The 26,268-nt window shown below is 41.1% G+C and overlaps 1 protein-coding gene and 1 long non-coding RNA gene across 4 annotated transcripts in view; one reads left to right on the top strand and one right to left on the bottom strand.

Annotated features, from left to right (window-relative positions):
• LOC308682066 lies at positions 1-2,920 on the bottom strand. The gene is made up of 3 exons (XR_014029101.1): positions 2,747-2,920; positions 1,447-2,666; positions 1-903 (listed from the first exon to the last, which is right to left on the bottom strand). It is a non-coding gene; the product is annotated as an uncharacterized lncRNA (long non-coding RNA).
• Positions 2,921-3,031: 111 nt separating this feature from the next.
• Positions 3,032-26,268, top strand: part of gtf2a1l (general transcription factor IIA, 1-like) — a 49,241-nt gene continuing 26,004 nt past the window's right edge. For 2 of the 3 annotated variants that reach the window (XR_014029100.1, XM_081351533.1), the window contains exons 1-3: positions 3,382-3,488; positions 23,051-23,152; positions 23,284-23,404. Coding sequence is in view for 2 of the 3 variants with exons in the window: in XM_081351533.1 (XP_081207659.1) it covers positions 3,465-3,488; positions 23,051-23,152; positions 23,284-23,404 (247 nt within the window). In the remaining variant the exon portion in view is untranslated. Of the gene's footprint in view, positions 3,489-23,050; positions 23,153-23,283; positions 23,405-26,268 lie in introns of all 3 variants that reach the window. The other variant, XM_081351532.1, reaches the window with a different exon arrangement.

The raw sequence follows: 26,268 nt of genomic DNA, 5'->3' as shown, positions 1-26,268 counted from the left end.
GAAGGTATTTATCTGACATTATTTCAAGTCGCCTTTATTTCTAAAATGCTTATTTACAATACAGATTGTTTCAAAGCAGCTTTACAGAGTTAACAGGAAAATACTGCAACAAAGTTAGTCTGTACAGCAGCTCTAGAAGAAAATAGTGTCATTGTCTAACTTAAGTTCAGTGTTGATTAATTTCTACCAGAAAGACTCGGGAGGCAAAATACCTAAACAAGTATACATTTATTAACAGCCCAGCAAGCAAGTATTGTGTTATAAAGTTCTTTGGTGTAGGGTAGGCCCCTTCTGTATGTGGCAATTTAGGACTTTAGGTGAATTCCGACTACGCCACCCAGATGTAATCCGGGAACCCAGAAATAGTTTGAGTATATAAAGCACACAGATACGCAATGGCCGAGTCAGATACCAGACAATGGTGAAAGTACAAACAGTTTATTAGAAAAGCATAATTTACTAAACCAGGGTTTCTGCAGGGTTTGGTCAGTCAAATTTAAGACTTTTTAAGACCTTTTTATGACCATTATGATTGAAATTTATGACCTACACGAATTACGAAAAATTCATTAAAATTCCTTTCAACATTTTTTTTAATTGACTTTCATTGAAAGTAACAAGATGTATTATTTAAATGCCTAAAGACAGCTCCAACGCCTTCTTGCAGTGTGCAATATGCTTGATACTGATTATTTGCAACGGGCTTGAGCAAACTAAACACACCATCTTTGAGCCATGGCTCGTTAAATGTACACTTTCCCATTTTGATAGACCAGGAGATTTCAGTTAGGGCTGGGCAATATGGCCAAAAACAATTATCACGATAATTGTTTTATATTAGTCAATAGCGATAATTATCACGATAAATGTCAAATCTTTATTTCTTTCAAGTTTAAAGGCAGACTGTTGCTTCTAAGTGAAAGTTGTAGAAACCAGAGCATTAATTGTGGTTTTAAACTAACTTTACTCTTTACTGTCAGAAAATATAATGACAAACACTTGCTAAAACAGGTGAACATTTCACAAATCTGAGGTAGGACATTCAAACATTTGTCCTTAACAAAATAAATATCTTTATTGGGAAAATAATTACTTAGTTTCTGCATGTGCTATAGGGGTCAAGTCTTGAAACAGGTTTGTGTTGCCTAACTTTGATGGCACGTATCTTCAGGAAATGTATGAAAAACAGTAGCCTAAATACATTATTAAATACTGTAAATATTCCATTAGTCCTTTAATACATTATCAGCACTAATAATATAATAAAATTCAATATGTATATCCCACATGGTGCAGTTAATTTTACTACTGTAGGCTAACGTTACAGTATATCCATGATAAATGATTGGAGATTGTAGACGGAAAAGCCTTCTGACTGTATCGTTGTGCAGAGTTTCTCCTGTTGGTCAGCGCGGTTTCATCTGCCTTTAAACTGGTTTAAATCACTGAGACACTTGTGTTCCTCGCTGAATTCAAGCTCTTCTCACTGGATCTTGTGACCGAGACCGATCAGAGTAAACGCGTCTGCTCTATTGAGCTCGCGCTGCGCTGCCGTTTGGACTTGGAGCCGAGCGGGTAAATGGTCCGTGTGGCGCGCGTTTCAAATGAGCGTTCCGCTTTTGGCGCATTTAACCTGTGCATTTAACATTATGCCGCCAGCGCATTTTCAAGAGGAAAAGGCAATGGTAGAACCAACGAATGAATGAGCATATCAATTTATGACGTGGCTAAATTAAATTTATGACCTTGTATGGAAAATCCGGACGTTTTTATGACTTTTTATGGCCTAAAATTCTTATTATTAAATTTAAGACGTTTTATGACTTTTTATGACTCCGCGGAAACCCTGTAAACACACTTTTTAATAAAGAATCTTAAAACCAGACACGTCACACATTACACACACACACCACTTCAGAACCTGGGGAATTTGTCCTGGCTATCAGATCAACACTGCAACCACTCGTGCTCTCTCACAACACTACACTCACTGTGAACACTGCAGACTGTCAATCAAACCACCACCACACCCAGAAGACTTCAGGAACCACGGATGGCCCCAGATTCTGAAGGAAAAAGACAAAGAATATTCAATACAAAAAAAACGATACACGAAACATGCACTCACATCAAGGTTGTCAAAGAAGCATATACAAATCACACGCACGGCCAAACAGGCCAGTTTCTCTATAATGACCGTGCTCAGCACGATAGCGGGAGATTCTAGACCACTCCACACACTTCCTGACAGAGAAATGGACGACAATGTCACAAACAGTAAATCAGTTCATCACACAATAATGAATGCAGAATTCGAATTACACACACACATATATATACTGTATAAATACAAGGGTGACAGAATTTGTCAGTGTGCAATTACTTCCCCCAGCCTCAGTTCAACAGTCGAGGAGTACTGTCACATTAAGGATCAATTTTAGAAGTGTCCTAGCAGGCTGTACGTTCGACGCGTGCTTCGATCAGCTTGAATACAGTCCACGACCGGATGGAAACAGTCACATTTATACATGAAACGCCATCCCATCCACTTCAGGGTCGTTTAGTGTCACACGTAGATAAACAGTCAGTAAGTAGCGTGAGCCGACAGCGTCTGCCGAGCCTTCAAAGGCTGCCAAGACTGCTGCAACACCTCCACGCTTGTATCGCTGTTAAAATATAACATTAAGTTAAGGAGATGATCCTCCCACTTTAATCGTTAGCTTAGGCATAAGAGAATATCACATACCTGTGGTAAATGACTCGCGGTGCTCAATGCACTCAACGTGCTAATAAAAACTCGTAGCGAAATCTGTTTGCCTCTCGTGTCTGCTAATCTCCTCTGCCGCACTCCTGAACCGAAACCGGCGCCCCGAAAATGACGTCACTTCCCGGAAACGGAATAAACGCTCGCCCAGATGTCCAGTAGCTCCGTCGCATCTCCTTTTATACTCGCGGAAACGCCATATTTGGGAATTAACCCCATAATGGCTGATCACATCACCACGTGTAGCTCGCAATCAGAGGGTACGGAATCTTGCGAAAGTGTAGAACTCGGTGAGCTCGCGCAAAACACATCTTCAGCACGGCGACTCATTTAAAAGGCTCTGATTGGCCGATGCGTTCATCAGACATGTCTGTGATTGGCTACAATGCTCAACGCTGCAAAAGCACGTTGTTAGTACCTTTAATGCAAAGGGAAACATAAATAAAACTGTAATATGCACTTTTTATGATTGGGTAATCGCGGCAGCTGTAATATTTTTCACATTTGTTTTTCTGATTAATTGTTTTGTGCTCAATGAGAAAGACAAGGTAACAAAATATGCGGGGCTTTACTAAAAATATTCGGGGTTCATAAACTCTTAATTGGCGACCAGTGGTGAGTGTGTGTGTGTGTGTGTGTGTGTGTGTGCGTGCGCCAGTGCCAGTGCCAGTGCCAATACTAACCAACGAGTGAAGGCGACATGCTTTCTAACGCCAACATTCTGGTGAGAAACACTTTATTTACTATTTCCTTATTTTAGGCTATAGTATAAAAAATCATTAACAAAACTTGGGGTTGTAATGTTAGTAGAGTTGGGTACTCGGAACTCGGACTCGATCATTTGGGACTCGAAAAATGTTCCGGGTCCAGCGATTCTGTGAAATATCGGGACAGTTGACGGCAGGGCCGGCCCTGACCAATTTGCTGCCCCTAGGCAAGATTTTACCTGGTGTGGTGATAATATATATATATATGCATACATACACACACACACACACACACACACACACACACACACACACACACACACACACACATTACAGCCTAAACACAAATACCAAGAGCATTACATAGCATTCAAGTCAAGTCCCCATTATCTTTTATAACACGTTTTACAATACAGATTTAATGTGAACTTTGCTATTTTGAATAAACCTGTAAATAAATATCATTACTAATTTGGCAAATACATTTTAAAAATGCCATATACAGTACAGGCCAAAAGTTTGGGAACATTACTATTTTTAATGTTTTTGGAAGAAATTTCTTCTGCTCATCAAGCCTGCATTTATTTGATCAAAAGTACAGAAAAAATAATAATATTGTGATATATTATTACAATTTAAAATATTTTTTTTTCAATTTATTATACTTTAAATGATCATTTATTTCTGTGATGCAAAGCTGAATTTTCAGGATCATTACTCCAGTCTTCAGTGTCACATGTGACATCCGGTCTATCACATGATCCTTCAGAAATCATTCTAATATGATGATTCATTATCAAAGTCGGAAACAGTTCTGCTGCCTAATATTTTTTTCATAACCTGTGATACTTTTTAGGATACTTTGATGAATAAAAAGTAAAAAAAAAAGAAGAAGAAGAAGAAAATGTTTTAAAAATATAAATCTTTTGTAACAACAATATCCACTACTGGTCAGTAATTTGAGGTCAGTAATTTTGTTCTTTCTTTTTTTGAAATAAATCAATACTTTTATTCAGCAAGGATGTGTTAAATTGATAAAAAGTGATCGTAAAGATGATTTATATAATTAGAAAATATTTTTTATTTATTTTTAATAAATGCAGTTCTTTTTAACATTTTATTCATCAAATATATCAGGCAGCAGAACTGTTTCCAACACTCATAATTAGGGCTGTCAAATTTAGCGCGTTAATATCGCGTTAACGCAAAATCATATTAACGGCACTAATTTTTTTAACGGACGATTAACGCAGCGCGTATTTTCTGTTTGACCCGTGGCCCAAAACCTAGTTGGAGAAATGCAGATACACAGTGTTGGCAACTTAGCCACATTGCAGACCCCTTTAGCGATTTTTTTCCCTTCAACAAAGCGCCCAAACCTTATTTAGTTTCTGAGAATATACCGGTACCGCCGGTACTGCTCTCCCAGCACGCGCGCGCGCCTCTCTCTCTCTCTCGCTCTCTCTCTCTCTCTCTCTCTCTGCGTCTCACGCGGAGGAGCAGCGCTTTAATTCAGTTAAACACAGATATTATGTTGCTTCTCTAATTTTACAAATATATCCGAAATCAGAGCACGGATATTGTCTTTAGCTTATGTGTATTTGATTTCACCAGACGACGGCTCGATTATCAGAATTTTTGTGCAGATTAACGTCTTGGAAGGGAGAGCTGGTTATGTCTTAATGGGTCGCGTTTCAGTCACCATTTCAAATTCATTCCGTTGTTTGACAACAGAAACAGTAAAATATACGTTTTATTGAGAATGTATTGAGAATTTAGCTTCATCAAAATGGGCACAGAGAGAGACAAACTACAATGTAATAATAAATGCTAAATGTACATTTAGTATTTTCAGAAGAGCTTACCCGCATGCAAAAATCTAAACATGTTTGTGTTAGTAAATTGCTCAGTGCAAAGAAAGAGAAGTAATGGGAACCTGGTATTTCTTTTTTTCTTTCTACATGTGTCTAATAGACATGAACAAGTTCTTTGAAAAACATCTATGACCTTTGAAACATGTCTCGTCTTCATGCTATATTGACTATGGTTTCAATAATAAACATACATTTGCATAAAGCATCTATATTTATCAATGCCCACGTTGATTAGAGTATTACAAACTTGAAAAGTATTAATTTAAGGTATATTTAGAACAAATAAAAAATGTGCGATTAAATGCGATTAATCGCGAGTTAACTCATGACAACCATGCGATTAATCGCGATTAAAAATTTTAATCGATTGACAGCCCTACTCGTAATACATCAGAATATTAGAATGATTTCTGAAGGATCATGTGATAGACCGGATGTCACATGTGACACTGAAGACTGGAGTAATGATCCTGAAAATTCAGCTTTGCATCACAGAAATAAATGATCATTTAAAGTATAATAAATTATAAAAATTTTAAACTTAAAACTGACATGATTGTTACAAAATCACACAGTCTTTCTTGGGACTCAGAACTCAGAACAACTGCTAACATTAAGTTTAAGGTAAAAATAACTGCCATGAAATTATAGTATCTTACTCCTATGCAATAAATTGTTCATTCATTACATCACTTTACCTCTGTCTTTATCCCCTTTTATCCTCTTCTCTTCTTTTTGGCACTGTATCTATCGCAGACTATAATGCTCATTTATAATGTGTCATGTAAATTCGGCCATCCGTCACAATCAGGAAACTTTCACCGTGTCTAGAACTGGCGCGAGCTGCTGCCAGGGCCGTTTCTGCGAGCTGTGTGTTAACAAAAGCAGTGCTGTCTACATTGGATGCGGCGTCGCGCACGCTACACAACAAATTACCAACAACTGATCGCGCGCGCGCTCTGTTTCTGACGCACTTCAAGCACTCGATGGGCGGGGGACGATTGATGAGCCGGACTTTTTTTTTGCTTTATTTGGTAGTACTTCGAATTAATGGTTTTAAAATAGTATTATTAAAAAAAAAAATCACTCGTTCACTCATTCTGGCGCCCCTATGGATGAGTGGCGCCCCTAGCATTTGCCTTTTTTCCCAGGAAGGTAGGGGAAGACTCATGAATATTAATTAGGAAAGTCATCCCTGATTGGTCTTAACCCCAGTGACGGGTAGGTTTAGGGCGGGGCTAGGAGTAGATCGTCAGACCCCCAGTGGCGGGTAGGTTTAGGGGTGGGGTTAGGGGTAGGTCGTCGGGCCAATCAGGGATGACTTTCCTAATTAATATTCATGAGTCTTCCCCTACCACCCTGGGAGAAAAAAGATCGCCCGCGGGCCGGCCCTGGTTGATGGAATTATTGGCCAGATCGGGTCAAAACTGCATTGTCACGGAATTCAATCATTCGCATGTGTTTTTAAGTCTTGCCTGTTTAGGTATAAGCCAAGCGGCAACCTCCCCACCTCTCTCTTGAAACCAACACGGAAGTGAGTTAAACTGCAATTCATCGACTGGCCGCTTGAGGCTGGCTGCACAAGTGAGTCAAATCTGTATCTCCCCCATGTTAAAATTACCAACTTTACAGCAGAAAAACACATGTTTACAGCCTGGTTCTCTCTGTGGCTTTGGTCCATACAGCTAATTTTGCCCTTCATAACAACTGTGAGGGGGGTGAATTATTTTATAACTCATCCGTTTAGTTGATTAATATTTAAAGTTCTGCATAATTAAGGGTGTGGCCACTTGAGTGACAGGTGGATTGCCGCTGATGTCAATGCTAGCCGTTTGTCTGTTGTTACTACCCAGCAAACACAGAACGTTGGCACAACGTAGCCAACCTTCTAACAACGTTTTAACAACATGGCCAAAAGGTTGCTATAAATACGTTGTGTGGTGAAGGTTGTTACAGCGTTGTCACAATGTTGACATTTAACCACCGTTCAGGGCCATTGCTTAAGGTTGTGCCTAGGGTGTCAGGACAACCACTGGACTACATAATGTACTCGTCACTGCCCTGAAGCGGGAAAATCAGACTTTTAAATCCCAACCACCTGTTGTTGGGCTCGGCTCATTGTGTTCTCATTCATCATCGAGCAAGGATACGTGAGTATTGCGTTTATCCTAAGTTACCTCAGCAATCAAACCCAACCTACAACTTTAATTTCTAATGTGATTAATGTAGCATCGCTCGCACTGTTTAGTTTTTCGTTTCATTTTTCCGCTATTTAGTCTCATTCGTTTATTTTCTCCTCTGGATTTGTGGATGTTTGTTTCCCCGGTGACACCGGCTTTCGCTACTGTCTGCCATTCAGACCCGGTTTTGTTCATTAAATGTTCTGATCTGCCTTTGCTTTTTATGTTTTATTTTTTATACTTAAAATAAATTTGTATATTCGTTTATTTATTTTTTCACAAATGTATGACTTTTGGAAGTGCAATTTGATTATATGCAGTTTTAATAAAGTTGAATTAACGAAACCTTACTCTTCAAAGTGTAGGCTACACTTGCAGGTGTTGATAGCCCCATTAAATAATAATATAGATAAGCAATAATCGATAAAAAGTAGGCTATATAATTATCTAACAAAATGCACCATATAAAAATATTGTCAGAACGTCGTCTCTCAGTTGCTGAATGTCGCGCAACAACGTTGCTACAGCCCTGTCACGTCTTACATTTCTACGTTGTTACAATGTTGCGAGCACGTAGACAGCGACGTTGCCATAGCAGAAATGCAACGTGCCAGAGACGTTGCCACAACGTAAATGTGTTTGCTGGGTAGCCGTCACTTCACCTCAGCAAATGTTGCTGCTGAACTTGCCATCTCTGCCGTGTTTTGTGCTTTTTTTCGGGATTATTTCATACAATTTAATACACCCATTACTTCGCCCACGGCTTAGGATTCCGTCGTTGTCGTCGAGTATCGTTCGAGAGAACAACCAGCGCTGTATTTCAGTTGTTTTCCTCTGTGAACATGCACTAATGGATGTCTGACAATTTCGTTGCTTTTTGGAGTTTTCAGATTTAATAAACGTCAATAAAGGCTCATTCGTTCTGCTCTCATGGAACAGATGGATTATAATATGCTTATGTACCGTCAGATGAAATCATGCAGGCGTCGGCGCTTTCTCCGTCCATGCTATAAATGCACATCCATGAATGAGCGCGGATTTTCTAGCGCATTTACTTGAACTTCATAGGCAATATATCTATGGTTTAACCCATTTGAGAGGCGGCTAAAATCAGGTTTTAAAATGGACTGAAAAGGCTCTCGACAAACTTGACGAGCGATGCCGCGCTGACGGACCATAGACTATAAAAAAGAGTGACTGACATGTAACGTTATGCACATAAATCACTGTCACACACTCTCTCAGAGTAATATTAAGTTACTGCATAATACATTTTCAAATAGCAGAATAGTACAGAATCACGATACACAGTCTCACTTGTAGCCATGTCTTTTAACTATTATAAGCAGGGCTTGACATTAACTTTTTTGCTCACTAGCCAATGTGGCTAGTGGTTTTCCAAAGTTACTAGCCACACAGCATTTTTACTAGCCACATTTTTGTTGTTGTGAAATTACCTGATAAAAGTTGACTATGGCGTGCTAAAATTTACTTGAACTAGATTTACAACCCTTTTAAATGTAAAACCACTGTACACACCCAAATCAATTGAAGTCAACAGGGTGCAAATTTTAAAAATAGAATAACTCGGTGTAGGCAATACCGATTTTTGTCATTGTTTTCTCTGTATTGACAGCACTCCAAATTTACAAAAAAATGAGCTCAATGTTAAAATTCACCGGAGTTCTCCTTTAACTCCAGCAGGGCAGCTAGCTGTCTCTTCGATTCTGTGTTGTCGGTCACTAGCGACAATACTCATTAGGGCTGTCAAAATTGCTCAAAAATTACCTTAGAATATTCCCTCTAAAAAAAACACATAGCTTATATTCGAACTATTCGAACATCTGGTTGCGCATTTTGTCAGTGACGCGCATTACGTCAATAACAGGACAAATTAATACAAAGAGACATAACTACTTGTATAGGTAGTTTATTTAAGTTTAAACATATTTGACAACGTATTATCTACACGAAAACAAGTAAATCAACTAATGGCCAAGACCGCAGACCTCACTCACTCTCGCTCGCTCACTCGCAGGCACTCTTTCTCTCTCTCGCCCTCACCCTCATGCTGCGTTCACACCAATCGCGGATGGAGCGTCTGGCGTGAGTGTAAAGACGCGTTTACGCGCGTCTGGAGGTCTTGCGGCGCGACTGAGGTGTCACGCGCTCTGTGCATAACAGTTTAAATGAAAAACAACAATAAGCAAATGTTGAGTGCTGATCAAGAGTTTCGTGCAAGCAATTTAAAGTCGCGATCGACTCTTATATAGCAGGCTTCATTCAGTGATTGAAACAAATATTATTAACATTAATTGAAATTTTACAGTAGGCTATATAGAACCGACATTGAACGCTCCGAGCGAGCTGTGCTGTGGTAAACATGGAACTTTTCCTTGACATGAAACGGTAAATAATCAAACCAGTGGAAGCCTGCAGTGCATGAAACTGCTGTATCTAACCTACCTTATTCATGCAATATCTATTCAGTCAGTACAGTAGCCTACACTTTAGTAATGTTTCTGTTTAACGTTAAATAAAATGACCTGATCCCTCAGGCAGCACGCCCACTCGCAAACATGCTCGCAAAGCAGACAGCCGCGCCTCTGCTACCGCGGGCGTTTTTCCACATTCGAATATTAATTTTCAGATTTTTCACCTTCGAAATTCTGTTTTTTAAAACTATTAGAATATATATTTGATTTTAGAATATTCGTTGACAGCCCTATGGGAGTTGTAGTGTCGTAGTGTCACACTTATTTCAGATGCCTTTTGAAAAGACTACAATTATTCAACACACCGAAGTGGCTAGTTGGAGTGACTGCGTTACCCGCCACGAGCAAAATCCACCCGCATTTGGCGGGTTGGCGGGTGTTAATGTCAAGCCCTGATTATAAGTAAAAACAGGAACTTTTAATTGGCTTTACATCATCAACTGTCACTTTAGCGCGAGGCCCTGTGCAGTCGCAGACTTGGTACTGTCAGTAGCATAGCGTTATAGCATTACCTCCCAGCCTGAGCTAACTCGATCACGTCGAGCTAGGTGATTTCACATAGCCAGGCTCCTCAGCTCCACTCACGCCCGCCTCTTTGCCCATTTTCTGTTATCCGGGAGTGATGCAAGGCCAAGATGGCGACGGCCGGCTCCGCCCACTTTAGGCTTCAAAAATGCTCTTCAGAAACCTACGGGTGACGTCACGGACACTACGTCCATATTTTTTTACAGTCTATGGTATAAGCTGAGAGAGTTTCTGTGCGACACAAGCGCTCACAGAAAGCGATCAGTCAGAGCGCAAATGCTGGATTAATGTCTCTTTCGTGTCTTATTGTGCTTCTACACTCTTATGTCAAAATGCCTGTCTTAGTCGCGTCTGAGCGCGTTGTTGTCTTTGGAGCTCCATCGATTGATTTATAATTCTTGATTTCTCTTTAAACTCACTTACAACGAACATTTTCTACATTTCCTCACCTCATAGTTATAACGCGGATTGTTGAGCAGACGCGTCTCAAGCCTAGTGATCCAACGCTGGATACTCTTATAGGTTACGTCCGTGGATCACGGCTGAACGCGTCTTCTCCGCACTCACTTACAAACAAACATTTTTTCGCCTATCGTGCGTCTACTCTACACCCGTACCACTGAAAAGACGGATTATATCCAAGACTTAAGCCATAAATTAGTATTAATATTGATAGCACCACTGGTAGCGTCGTTGCTAACTTAACTTACTGTCCATCTGCTAAAATGGCGAATATATCAAATGTAAGTAGCCTACCTTTTGGTGCAGGTGAGGACACATTTGAGCTGCACGCGGTGCAGTCTGAGCTGGAAGCTGTTGAGATACAGATCCACGACCTTTTAGTAAGAAAAGCCGAGCTGATAGACCGGCGGTTAGCTCTTGAAACATCACGTGCCGAGGCACACAAATCAGAGATTAATGTTACTAACCCACTGACTCCGACCTCGTCTACTCCGTGCGTTCCTCAACATCGGTCCCGAACGTCGAGGTCGCGATCAGCCATGGTCTCGTTCACTCCGGCTCCAACATGCCATCACGAAGCCTGGATTTTTCCGCAGCGGAAGTCGCGAGTCAGGTCTAGACCAAGACTCTCTCCGACCCTCCCGGTTTTCGAGATATCCACACAAAACCGCTTCTCCCCTCTTCGCGAAACAGAACGCGATGCTGTGATCATCGGCGATTCCATCGTTCGACACGTACACGTTACGTTAAATAAAAGTAAGGTGCATAGTCACTGCTTTCCTGGTGCTCGTGTTTCTGAAATCGCTGCTCACGTTCCCGAGATTCTGAACGAGCGCGTCGGAACTGTTGTCCTGCACGCGGGAGTGAACGACATCAGACTGCGCCAGACGGAGGTTCTGAAGAAAGACTTCAGGAATCTGATCGATACGGTACGCAGCACATCGCCTGATATAACGATTATTGTGTCAGGACCGCTTCCCACGTACCGACTAGGTCATGAAAAGTTTAGTAGATTATTCGCGCTTAATGAATGGTTAATGTCATGGTGCAATGAGCAGAAACTGTTCTTTGTAAATAATTGGAATCTGTTTTGGGAGCGTCCTAGGCTTTACCGTGCTGATGGCTTACACCCAAGCAGATTCGGATCGGATCTTCTGTCAGATAACATCTCCAAAATGTTAAATACCTTTTGACTAGTAACCAAAAGTCCAAATCATAGTCTCTGCTGCACCAATTTAACTGATATAAATAGTGTAGAACATTGCATAGAAACTGTGTCTATTCCTCGTTTAGTGAGATCAAATCATAAATCTACTGCAGGATCTAGAAAAAATCTAATTGTTATTAAACCAGAAAATGTTGCTATTGGTAATCAAAAACAATTTTTAAAGCTAGGTCTTCTAAACATTAGATCACTCACACCTAAGGCAGTTTTTGTAAATTAAATAGTCACAGATAATAGCTTCGATGTACTTTGCCTTACTGAAACCTGGCTTAAACCAAATGATTATTTCGGTCTAAATGAGTCTACTCCATCAGGATACTCCTATAAGCACGAGCCCCGTCTGAATGGTCGTGGCGGCGGTGTTGCAACAATCTATAGAGATTTTCTCAATGTTATTCAGAAAACGGGTTATAAATTTATTTCATTTGAAGTACTTGTACTAAATGTTACGCTCTTAGATGTTCGAAAAACATCCCTATTATCTCTAGCCTTGGCTACCGTATATAGACCGCCTGGGCCTTACGCTGATTTCCTAAAAGAGTTTGCAGATTTTCTCTCAGACCTATTAGTTAACTTCGATAAAGCATTAATTGTTGGAGACTTTAATATCCATGTAGATAATCAAAATGATGCGTTAGGGGCTGCGTTTACAGATTTATTAAACTCCTTTGGGGTCAAGCAAAACATTACCGGACCGACTCATCGATTTAATCATACACTCGATTTAATTATATCACATGGAACCGATCCAACCGATATAGATATCATTCCACAAAGTGATGATGTCACTGACCATTACATGGTAACTTGCATATTACGTACTCCTGTAATATATCATGCTGCGCCGCGTTATCGATTAGGCAGAACAATCCTTCCATCCACCATAGATAATTTTTCAAACAGCTTATCGGATCTGTCTCAGCTGATCAGTGAACCCAAACAAATAGATGAACTTGAGGAATTAACTAGCACTATGAGCACCATTCTCTCTGGATCATTGGATATTGTTGCACCCATTAGATTAAAAAAGGTCAGAGAGAAATGTAAAGCACCATGGTACAACAATACTACGCGTGTTCTAAAGAGAGAAACCCGTAATTTAGAGCGTAAATGGAAACAAACCAACTTAGAGGTCTTTAGAATCGCATGGAAAGACAGTATGTCACGTTATAAAAAGGCCCTAAAAGCGGCCAGGGCTGAGCACCTACGCAAACTAATAGAAAACAACCATAACAATCCTAAGTTCTTATTTAACACCGTGGCGAGACTAACAAATAAACAGATGTCTCCTGAACAAAATATTCCATTACAGTTTAGTAGTTATGATTTCATGAAGTTCTTCACTGAGAAAATAGAAAACATCAGAACCACAATTGTAAACGTTCAATCCTCAATCGCGCCTTATAATTCAGCCTCAATTATCACCCCGCAAGAACAATTACAGTGCTTTACAACTATAGAACAAAAAGAGTTAAATAAACTTTTTACTTCATCTAAAACAACAACATGTTTATTAGATCCTATACCAACTAAACTATTGAAAGAAGTGTTACCTATAGTGGAAGAGCCTCTCTTCAATATTATTAACTCGTGTTTATCTTTAGGTTATGTTCCAAAAACATTTAAACTGGCAGTTATAAAACCTCTCATTAAGAAACCACAATTAGATCCGAATAATCTAGTAAATTATAGACCCATTTCAAATCTACCTTTTATGTCTAAAATACTAGAAAAAGTTGTGTCCGCTCAACTGGGCTCTTTCTTACAAGAAAATGACACCTATGAAAAGTTTCAGTCTGGGTTCAGGCCGCATCATAGCACTGAAACTGCGCTCGTTAAAATCACAAATGATTTACTTTTAGCTTCTGACCAAGGCTGTATCTCAATATTAGTTTTACTTGATCTTAGTGCTGCGTTCGATACTATAGATCATACAATACTCTTAGATCGACTACAAAATTATACTGGTGTTCAAGGACAAGCATTAAGCTGGTTTAGATCGTATTTATCTGACCGTTACCATTTTGTTTATTTAAATGGAGAAAAATCTATCATAACTCCAGTAAACTATGGAGTGCCGCAGGGATCTGTGTTAGGCCCTCTATTATTCTCAATATATATGCTGCCACTTGGAAATATTATAAGGAAACATGGAATTAGTTTCCATTGTTATGCTGATGACACTCAAATATATATTTCATCACGGCCGGATGAAAACGCTAAATTATCCAAATTGACAGAGTGTGTTAAAGATATAAAAGATTGGATGACGCGCAATTTCCTTTTATTGAATCCAGACAAGACAGAGGTAATACTTATCGGTTCAAAAAACCACCCACAAAACCTCTCACAATACAACTTTACCATAGTAGGATGTCCTGTTACTTTATCCTCTACAGTAAAAGACCTGGGTGTTATACTAGACTGCAACCTGTATTTTGAAAATCATATTTCATGTGTTACAAAAACGGCTTTTTTCCACCTTAGAAACATTGCTAAGCTACGTAATATGCTATCTGTTTCTGATGCAGAAAAGTTAGTTCATGCATTCATGACCTCCAGACTAGATTACTGTAATGCGTTATTAGCCGGTTGTCCTGCATCCTCAATAAACAAGCTACAGTTAGTCCAAAATGCCGCCGCTAGAGTTCTAACTAGATCAAGAAAATATGACCATATAACACCGATTTTATCATCCCTACATTGGTAACCTATAAAGTCCCGTATTAATTACAAGGTATTGCTACTGACTTATAAAGCCCTAAACGGCTTCGCTCCAGTCTATTTAACGGATCTTCTATCGCCCTATAATCCATCGCGCTCTTTAAGGTCACTAAATTCGAGGCTTTTGGTCATACCTAGGATATCTAGGTCCACCAAAGGAGGGAGAGCATTTTCACATTTAGCACCAAAACTCTGGAATAGTCTTCCGGATACTGTTCGTTGCTCAGACTCGCTCTCCCAGTTTAAAACTAGATTAAAGACGCATCTCTTCAGCCAGGCATTCATATAATACTTTTAATCCTACAGTTAAATCCGACCTCTAGTTCATAAACGCCAGAGGAGAACTGGCCCCCGACTGAGCCTGGGTTCTCCCAAGGTTTTTTTTTCTCCATTAGGTCACCTGATGGAGTTTTTCGGTTCCTTGCCACTGTTGCCTTTGGCTTGCTCAGTTGGGGATATTTGGGGATATTTAATTTAATTAATCAATCAACGATACTATTGATCAGCATTACCAAACGTAGACGTTCCACTAGAAACAAACATTGATGTATTGTTCTAATTTATTACTGTGAAGCTGCTTTGATACAACCTGTGTTGTGAAAAGCGCTATATAAATAAACTTGACTTGACTTGACTTGACTTAGTGAGTGTTTATGTAAATGCTGTTAGTGTCTTAAGTGAGGTAAACTCAGACTTGTCAGTTTATTGGATCTGTGCATTATCTCTTAAAGTGACAGCTGCCTAATAAACCTGTCATTCATGATATCAAACAAAAGAGTAACCTGACTTCGTCATACTCATATTCTAGGCAGAATGGGAGTCTGATACTGCTCCATAGGGCTTTGATTATGAGGCGTGTCTTAAACGAATCAGGAAAAAAAAACCTCTGGATAGACCTACAACCAATCAGAGCAACGCAGTAAGTGACGTATGTTGAGCGATGCATAGCTGTCAACAGAGCTCAACTGCACACACGCTGGAAGAAGTAGCAAAGTAATGAGTGTTAAACGATCTTTGCCGTTGTTGTAAAAAGAATTGAAGAATTCACGGAGTACTTACAAGCACGAATAGCTTTTTTGAGAGAAATACAAAAGGTGTATGTATATACGAACAAGTTCTCCGTTTAGGATTAGACCTCGACAATAAAGCAAATAAATCTTCTTGCATTTGTCGGCCCTGTCTCAACTTTATAACACGGTTGCAACGCGACTTGATTAATGCGCTGTCGATTTCTTTTATAACAAACGCGATAGCAGAATCTAAACATCTCAGTTCTCCTGCTGCAGTCGTCTTTGTTGAAAACCAATTCAACCCAAGCGCTCTTTGGTGACGTGGGTCATTACGTAACTGCAGATCATCTGTCCATCATCGATTAAAGCCCGCCCTGGCAATTTGATTGGCTCGGCCTTCTGGGAGCCGAGCATAATTACTCCTCAACGGATCGAGTTCAGACCGAACTTCCCGACCAAAAAATGTTGTGGGCGGGGTTCAGGCTGGCACCCAGGCTAACAAAAGAGAGAATGACTCCACGCTCTTATCTGGGTAATGTTAATAATAATAATTCATATTTAATGCATACAGTGAAGATTATGCAGTTTCATTTGTTACATTTATTACTTTATTAAATGTCTGTAGTTTTCATAGTAGCCTATACTATATAGACCTACATGAAGAACGGTTTATTTCATTTGTATTTTGGATTAATATATTTATTTGTCCTTTTGCCTGTAATAGACTGTTAGACTGTTTACCTGTGTTCAGTAAGCTTGAGAACTTTTACTTGTATTAGTTAGGCTAGAATTAGTTATTTCTGTTGAAATTTAATTATAAAAAAAAAAAAAAAAACATGGTGGCAGCTTCTAGTTTCAAAGAAAAATAATGTTTCTAACACATTTGAAGCGGTAGTTTACATGGGTCAATTAGAAAACAATAACATATAATAAAGTGTATATCGTGTTTTATTTGACTTGACTGTACTTTTATTTAATCCAAAACGTTCATGCATTCATATTTAATTTTAAAAGGGCTTTTTAAACCTGCTAAGAGTTATCCAGACAAGAATAAGCCGAGAACTGCTTTTCTGACGGACTGATATTAATGACATAAATAGTGATGCACCGATACTGATATTTATATACCAGTATTTGGGTGTCAGGCTGATACTGTGCTTGTAAAACTGCCCCGATACAACCGCATTTTTTGCGTGTGCAAAATCTACAGTAGAGATCAAAATTAAAGAACAACATACTATTTCCTAAATTTCAAGGTCACTGCTTAGTCGTAGTTAAAGTTAAACAAACAAGAGCAAAAGAGCAGGTTTTTTTGCATATTTCATAAATTAAATGTATTTTGAACTACAGTATATAAAACTTAAAGGAGACTATTAAAAAATAACTCTGGTCAAAATTAGAGAACTCTTTTAGATACCTCCAAGTTATTGGTGATAATGTGGCACCTGGTGCTAATTTCCTTAATTATCTGGCACACCTTATTTAACTGGCAGCAAACTTTCCAATTTTAACTGACTTTGCAAGATGGCAAGCCGCTCTAAGGTGACTGAAACCCTACGACACCAGGTTGTCCAGATGAAGGCCAAAGGGATGACCCTTTCAGCTATTGCAACAGAAATTGGTCGTTCAAAATCTGTGATTTCTAGAATATTGAAGCTTTACAAAGATACTCGTTCATTCAAGTCCCCCAAAAAGGCTGGTCGTCCACGTAAGACAAATGCACGAGAGGACAGGACGATGCGGAGACTTTCAATGGGGAATCGGTTCAACACTGCAGCTGGAATTGCTCGGCAGTTCATAGCTGAACATGGTAAGGTTCTGTCTCGGCACACAGTGTCTCGTCGTTTAAGAGGATTCGGACTGAAAGCTCACTCTGCAGTGACCAAGCCTCTCATCAGCAGAAAGAATCAAAAGGCTAGACTAACCTTTGCGGAGGAGCATGTTGTGTGGACAGAGGAGAACTGGTCAAAAGTTCACTTTAGTGATGAAAGTAAGTTTAATTTATTTGGGTCCGATGGGAAACATTATGTTCGGCGTCAAACTGGGGAAAGATTGAACCCAAAGTGCGTAAAGAAGTCAGTCAGAGGTGGAGGAGGAAGTGTCATGGTTTGGGGGATGTTTTCTGCAGCAGGAGTTGGGCCTATTATACAGCTGCATGGCAGGGTGAATGCAAATGTTTATCAGAACCTCCTTCGGCAACATGCGGTTCCTTCCCTGCAAGCATCTCCCAATCAGCCTGCAATTTTCATGCAAGACAATGCCCCCTGTCACACTGCAAAACGGGTGAAGCAGTACCTTGAAACTCAGAAAATTGAAATAATGAAATGGCCAGCCCAGAGTCCTGATCTAAACCCGATTGAAAATCTTTGGAAAATCCTTGGTGACAAAGTTATGGCTAAGAAACCCACTACAGTTACCGAACTTTGGAAGAGACTGGAAGACGAGTGGACCAAGATCACACCAGAGCAGTGTGAGAATCTAGTGATGTCCTGTGGCCGCAGATGTGCTCAGGTTATTCAAAGCAAGGGCCTCTACACTTCCTACTAAATTGTGACTGCTGTAAGCCTCAAATTTGAGTTGTAATGCTTCCTTTTGTGCTGCAATGGTTATTGTTCTCTAATTTTGATCGCAGTGTTTTCCACAAAATAAAGGTTTTTGGTGAACTACCTTGATTATTTTGTAATAAAATGCTAGTAGAACAATGGTATACCCACAGCTAATAATCCTTCAAATTTCAAGCAATGAAGATTAACAATATTTCTGAAAATAATCAAGTGTTTCTTAATTGTTCTCTAATTTTGATCTCTACTGTATAATTCAAATGTAGGCTATGCCGCGGCGAGATGAAAACGTGTCAACTTCTCATCTCAACAGGTCATGTGACAAAAATCAACCGATCAGCTTCGGCCTTTCCGTAACAACATCGAAAGCTTGGCCGAACAGCTGATCATAGTTGTACAGGGCAGCTTTTTATTTTATTTATCTCCATAAATATATCTATTAGTAAAGCTAATGCAAGGGCTAAAAATAAATTCATTCTTTGCTGATACTTCCTCGTCATCATGGAGAGCACAGTTCTCACCGCTTTCTCCTTTCCACAAGCGCTTGCTCTCACGTGGCGTCTGTCGTTGCTGTGCAACCATGAACAGAGGCACGCCTGGAAAAACGAGCGCGCCGCGCTGCTTCTATTATGAGCGCACATGCCGCGCGCCTACATTTGAAATAGCGAATTTGCGCGCGCAAAAAATGCACTATGTGAACGGCCCCTTATAGCAACGTGACATTAGCCTAATCCAAAATATTTCCATGGCTCTTTCGTCCTTTCTTGTCAACGAGTGGATTCAGAGCCACCGCATTAGTAGCGCCACTGGTCGGCATGTTTTTATGAAGAGGATGCTGTTTGCAATATGTAATAAACAACCCGGAGCTGAGTCCATGTGCCTCTTTACTTAGCATATGCCATTACAACTGCCCGCGAACCGGGACCAACAACGTCACAACAGGATACCTACCATATATCGCCCTCTCTGATTGCTGTTTCACCGTCGCTGGCCGCCGAGCCCTGACTGCTCTCCTTCATACCTGCCTCTTGGTGATTAAACTGGGCGGAGCGCTCAGCCCTACGCAGATCCACACAGTTGCGCCTGTATAATGTGCCATCCACATCCACCACATAAGACTGCGGATTCACTTTCCCCAGACACTGGCACAACATTCTGAATGTTCAGTTCATCTCTGAATGGCCAATACTCGCGCACAGAGAGCGACACGTTTTCTTTGAGCTCAGGCCAGCCAGCTAACACGATCTTTGCCAGCTCCTGCAATGCGTCGTCAGCTCTGGTCTCAGTTACAATTTGACGGAGACTGATGTCTGTCATGTTGAGGTGTAGGGCTTGGTCTATGAATGAGAGCCAGGCCTCGGCGCTGTCCATGGCACTCACAGTATGTTGTTGTGGTCCAGGCTCGTTGGACGCATGTTTGTTGAGCGCTGCCCTGCTCAGCGTATCACTTATGTTCATCTCTGGACCAGGCTTGTACACGACATTGAGGTTGTAGTTTTGAAGCTGTAACAACATACTTTGGAGGCGTTTGGGAGCACTCAAAAGTGGCTTCTTAAAATTGTCACGAGGGGTTTATGGTCGGTTTCAGCAGTGATTGTCTCTCTGCCGTACAGGTAGTGATGAAACCTCTGACATGCGAACACGATACTCAAGCATTCCTTCTCAAATTGGGCATAATTTTGTTCAGTTCTCGTAAGCGCCCGAGAGGCGAAAGCCCCAGGTTGTCCTTGCTGCAGCAGATAGCAGCCCAAACCGTTTTAGCTGGCGTATTTCTTGAACCGCCTCGTCGTGTTTAGGGAGCCAATGCCACGCTACTTCTTTGTCCAGAAGCCTGAGAAGGGGCTCGCATACCTCTGAAAGCCGCGGGAGAAAGATAGCCAGCTACGTCACAAATCCAATGAAACGCTGAACTGCTTTTACATCCTGCAGTGTCTGCATTGCCAGGACTGCTTTCGTCTTTTCTGGGTCAATTCGTAATCCTTCTGCTGATAGTATGTGCCCATGAAAATGCACTGCTTTGAGTTTGAATTGCACCTTTTTTTCGCTCAGCCAGAGTTTCTCAGCTCTGCATCGCTCCATCAGAGCGCGGAGATTTCTGTCGTGATCTAACTCGGCCTCTGCGTCCGAGTCACCGCAGCCAACAACCAGTGTGTCATCCGCTATGGGCTTTATGCCTCGGAGTCCCATCAACAGCTTGTGTTGCTTACGCTGATAGATTTCTGGTGCTATGGAGACGCCAAAGGGCAGTTTACACCATCTCATCCGTCTCCATGGAGTCCAGAATGTTGTCATTAAGCTTCTGTCATTATCCAGTTTGCAGTGTAGAAAGGCATCGCGAACGTCCACCAGCGTGAACAGATGTGCTTTGGATAGCTTATACAGAACGTCTTCCAGTGTTGGCATGTGGTAGTGCGATCTTTGCAGTGCTTGATTCAGGTGTTTTGGGTCTAGGCATATTCTTACTTTGTCTTGCTTGGCTATGACTACCATGATACTGATCCCTGGTGTAGGTTCCGTGACATTTGTAATGTGTGTGTCTCTCATGTACTTATCCAACTGGTATTTTACTCTGGCTTTCAAGGCCACTGGCACGTCCCGTGGCGCGCATTGCACAGGCGACACCTGTGCAATGCGGTCCCAGGAGGACCTCTCCTGGGACTGACTCGACTGGGTCATTAAACACGTCCTTGAAATTGTCAGTTAACTGTTGCTTTGTGAAAGGCATGTCGGAGTACACAATCAGTCTATGAAGCTCTTCTGGGATGGTAGATTTCATGTGTCCTAGCCGCTCACATGTGTAATGGCTCTTGATCGGCTTCGACCACTTCAAAAACTAGCTTGTGTTTGGTGCTCTTTACGGTGCATTCTGTGTGAAATCGCCCCAAGGAAAGCATTGTGGCACCAGAATACAATTTGAGTCTTGTTGTGCTCGGATGCAGTGGGCTTTCTGGATCCAGTTTCTCTTTGGTTATACGGCTCATAACGTTACAAGTTGCTCCCGTATCTAGCTGACAGGCCTGCTTTCTTTTATTAAGCGTCAGGTTAACGAACCATCTTGGACCTGGGGACTACTGTGTCAATGCATTCCTCAGCAGCGAAGAGTTGACCCTCGCTGTAGGGCCCTTGCTCATCCTGACCATCATCCATCATTACCTTCACTCTGCCGGACCTGTCGGCTCTCTGACGGGCTCTACAAACCTTAGTGAAATGATTCAATACACCACATGATCGACAAGTCTTTCCATATGCGGGGCACTGATCTCTGCCTTTCTTGTGACCACCCTCACAATACTTGCAGTTCACAGTTCTGAGCGTTTGCTCGTTTTTCACTTCACCATCCCTGCGTTTCAGCCTTTGTGCTTGTGCCATATTCACAGTGTCACCGACTGTGTTGTCGATAGCTTTTACACGTTCCGTTGCTTCTGCCAGTCGGCATATTTCGATAGACTGGGACAAAGTCAGCTGACGTTCACGCAACAAGCACCGCCTGGTGTTCTCATTGTCAATGCCCAGGACAAGTCCATCACAAATCATTTCGTCTTTGAGTTCCCTGTATTCACAGGTTGATGCTCGTTCCCGCAGCCTCGTCTATAGGCTCGTCCACCTCCTGCTTGCAACAACCGAACATGTACCTTTCGTAGATGACATTTTTCGCAGGCTTAAAGTAGTCCCACAACGCATCCAGTATGGCTTTCGGGTCCTTCGTTTGTTCCTCGCTCAACACAATATTATGACTGTAGATATGCCGCCATTCATTACCCATTAATCGCTGCAGTGCAGCCGCTCTCACCTCTTTTGGCTTCTCAATAAACCCTGTAGCTAGTTCATAGTCCTTGAATTCCGCTCTGAAATTGTCCCAAATTTTGGATATGTCCCCTGACATCCGCATGCCCTCAGGGGCAGGAATGCTGTTTAAAGCCATGTTCAGGATCTAGTGTTCACTTCTGACACCATGTGTGCAATATGTAATAAACAACCAGGAGCTGAGTCCATGTGCCTTTTTATTTAGCGTACACCATTACAACTGCCCGCGAACCGGGACCAACAACGTCAAAATAGGATACCTAACATATATGGCATTTCACTGTAACAGACACAACTGTGCACCTTTTGGACAGCGCATCAAGAACCGGATTAATCCGGTACTTCGGTACCACCGGTACTTAAGAAAAGCTGGTACCGTAACAGTGTAATTTTTTTAGTACCGACTTGGTACCAAAGTACCGGGTCTTTTGACAACACTATTCTGTCATAATAAACCCACCCAACACACAGCCAGAAACGAGAAGAGCTTCAGTAGCACTGGGATGTTCCCATTCACCAGTTTACCCCGATTACCAGTTCAGTTATAGATGTATAGGTCAAGCCCTTTTACATTCAACAAGCTGTTTCCACATATATGATGAAATACAGTATTGTTTAGTTGGACTCGATCCTGACTCTACTAAGGTGGACTCAAACTGAATATTATGAGTTAGTGTGAAAGTATAGGATGAGATGTTTGAATGTGATTGATGTTTCAGCCGAAGCTGTATCTGTCCGTCATCGAGGATGTGATGGACAGTCTCAGAGAGTTATTCTGTGATGAAGGAGTGGATGAAGGAGTGCTGGACAACCTCAGACAGGTCAGTCACTATCAGCAAACACAAGAGAAATAAGATGCATTAAGCAAGCTTGCCAGTTGAACTGATTTCTGGCAGAGATTATCACTGTGCGCAGAGATAGAGGTGTGTGTGTGTGTGTGGCTGTGTTTCAGCTCTGGGAGTCGAAGGTCGTTCAGTCTAAAGCTGTGGAGGGTTTCAGTAAAGACAACAATCCATCCAACTTTGTTCTGCAACTACCAGCAAACTTCACGCAGACTCTCCATAAACCCAGCGGTCGGTCCTGATCTGAGATCTGTGAAAGTCTTGTTGTTTTGTAAAAGTGCAGTGAATGTATGGTGCGTTTACACTGAGCTCAAACACTTGAGCTCGTCCACTGAGTCTGGGCCGCTTCAGTTTACAATCTTCCCAGCGTTACTCGTCGTAATGGCCTTTTCACTTAAATTAGAGAGCTCTACAAGTCAATTCTTTCTATTAATAATTCCAGTTATGGCGCTCTACAATTGTATTCTTACAACTAAAACTTGTATTCATTAGATCCAAACCAGAAGTGCTTCACTTCAAAATAAATGCCCTGTTAGAATGAATTAATAGAATTGTCATTGTGTCAGAATGACAGCTTGGATATGTTTTGCTATTGAAAAATAAGATTTAATCACTACATTAATTCATATCTTTATACTGTAGAAAATATTAAAGAGCAAAGAAAACACACCCGTAACTTGCTGCTGGTCAACATGTCTGGTATGATAAAGTTTACCAGACAAAATATCACCTTATTTTGGTGTTTATTATGCACTGTATTATGCCACTCCAGGACCTTGAGATGCTTCTTACGGAGCCACTCCTTAGTTGCCCTGGCTGTGTGTTTCGGGTCGTTGTCATGCTGGAAGACCCAGCCACGACCCATCTTCAATGCTCTTACTGAGGGAAGGAGGTTGTTGGCCAAGATCTGGCGATACACGGCCCCATCCATCCTCCCCTCAATACGGTGCAGTCATCCTGTCCCCTTTGCAGAAAAGCATCCCTAAAGAATGATGTTTCCACCTCCATGCTTCTCGGTTGGGATGGTGTTCTTGGGGTTGCACTCATCCTTCTTCTTCCTCCAAACACGGCGAGTGGAGTTTAGACCAAAAAGCTCTATTTTTGTCTCATCAGACCACATGACCTTCTCCCATTCCTCCTCTGGATCATCCAGATGGTCATTGGCAAACTACAGACGGGCCTGGACATGCGCTGGCTTGAGCAGGGGGACCTTGCGTGCGCTGCAGGATTTTAATCCATGACGGCGTAGTGTGTTACTAATGGTTTTCTTTGAGACTGTGGACCCAGCTCTCTTCAGGTCATTGACCAGGTCCTGCCGTGTAGTTTTGGGCTGATTCCTCACCTTCCTCATGATCATTGATGCCCCACGAGGTGAGATCTTGCATGGTGCCCCAGAGTCTACAACCCACGCATGAGTGATATTACAGAACTATATTATGTTACATATTAAAAAAAAGGGACTTTTTTTGCTTTTGGAATCTCAAGTTGTGTTATTGTATGTTTTTTTGCTAAGTCAGTGACATCCTCGATAAAGTCGTCTTGTATATCGTTAATACAACAATTACACTATCATACGTAATAAATATCGCGCACACCCCTCCCCTAAATTGCCTCCACATTATTTTGTGAGTGGATAATGCAAATAAAACAAATATGATTTTATAACAAAAGTATTTTACAACCAATTAATAAATAAGCATATCACTGGGTATATTTAGGCTGCGTCTCATTTCTCTGTCTTACCCCTTACTCTTACCCCTTCCCCTCGGTTTTGCGCGTTCATGTGAGGGGAAGTAGTGTCCCAATTTTCATTTTGATTAAGGGCTAGGGCCAAGGCGTAAGGCTACATAGCCCTTGAAACGAAGTCTGCGGAGGAACACACTTGAAAGAGAGGGGTAGGTATTTATCAGAAGTGAGTCGCACAAATGTATGTATTTTCAGCAGTTTAATGACACTCGTGTTTTATGATACCTTTAATAAAACGTTCAAGCGGTTTTAAATGTAATGTTTTTGTTTTGAATCACTAGTTAACCGCTAGCTAGCAGCTATGCGCTATTTGCCGTTTGCTAATGTTTTGCTTATGGTGTCGCCGGCGCCGCCGTTAAATACAATGAAAAATGTCTTTGACTGATGGCACACAAGCGTGCAAAGATAAAGGGAGACCAGGCAATCGATATCACAACCCGAGACGACGGCATCTTCGTTTGTTTATGTCAACGCGTATCGCCTCTGTTGACGTAGCAGCCAGCTAGCGGAAAGGGAAGATGACGCAAACGTTAATCGAGTGGTGTCTCATTTCTTAGAGAAACGTCCTTCCCCCTACCCCCCTTCACTCGGTATCGAAGGGCAAGGGGAAGACGCAGACAAAGGGGTAGGGGAAGGGGAAGGGGTAAGACAGAGAAATGAGATTGGCCCTTATCATTTCTGAGTGAGTGTGAATTTAACTTTTAAAAGAACTTGCAGTACGTATCCTTTCTATATTTCTTCTCTATAAAGCATAATGATTTTAATATACATTCAAAAATAGTATTACTAATGAGGTAGTGCTGAATAGAGAGCTCTACAACTGCATGCTTACTCTCTAACTCAATTAGAGAGCTCTGCAGTTATATATCTTTAATGTGTTTTCACTTGTAAGAATTCAATTTGAGAGCTCTGTAATAAACAAATTATGGAAGTCAATAGAGACATGACTGGTAGAAATTCAATACTAGAGCTCTGTGATTGTGAATTGTGTAATAACTGAATTAGAGAGCACTCTAATCATAATTTTTGTTAGTAATGATTGAATTGAAAAGCTCTCTAATTTAATTCTTACTAGAAAAATGTGATTACGGCGAGTAACGCTGGGAAGATTGTGAACTAAAACGGCTTGCCATTGTGCGTTAAATCAGTTTTTTCAGTGCACAGCCAGTGCAATCAACATATATACACAAATGATTACAGTTGGAAAGCAAAATGAAAGCATCCAATATATAAATGAAATGACAGACGTACTAAATCCAGCAGAAACTCATGTTTAATGCTTATGACAAACGTTGCAATGCTCAGATCCCCGGTCAATCCCACAATCCTCCAGCGAGAGTCTTGCTCCG

The sequence above is a fragment of the Scardinius erythrophthalmus genome (assembly GCF_964197995.2).
Source record: "Scardinius erythrophthalmus genome assembly, chromosome: 21".
NCBI classification, from domain to species: domain Eukaryota; kingdom Metazoa; phylum Chordata; class Actinopteri; order Cypriniformes; family Leuciscidae; genus Scardinius; species Scardinius erythrophthalmus.
This window is presented reverse-complemented; position numbering and strand designations above follow the sequence as displayed.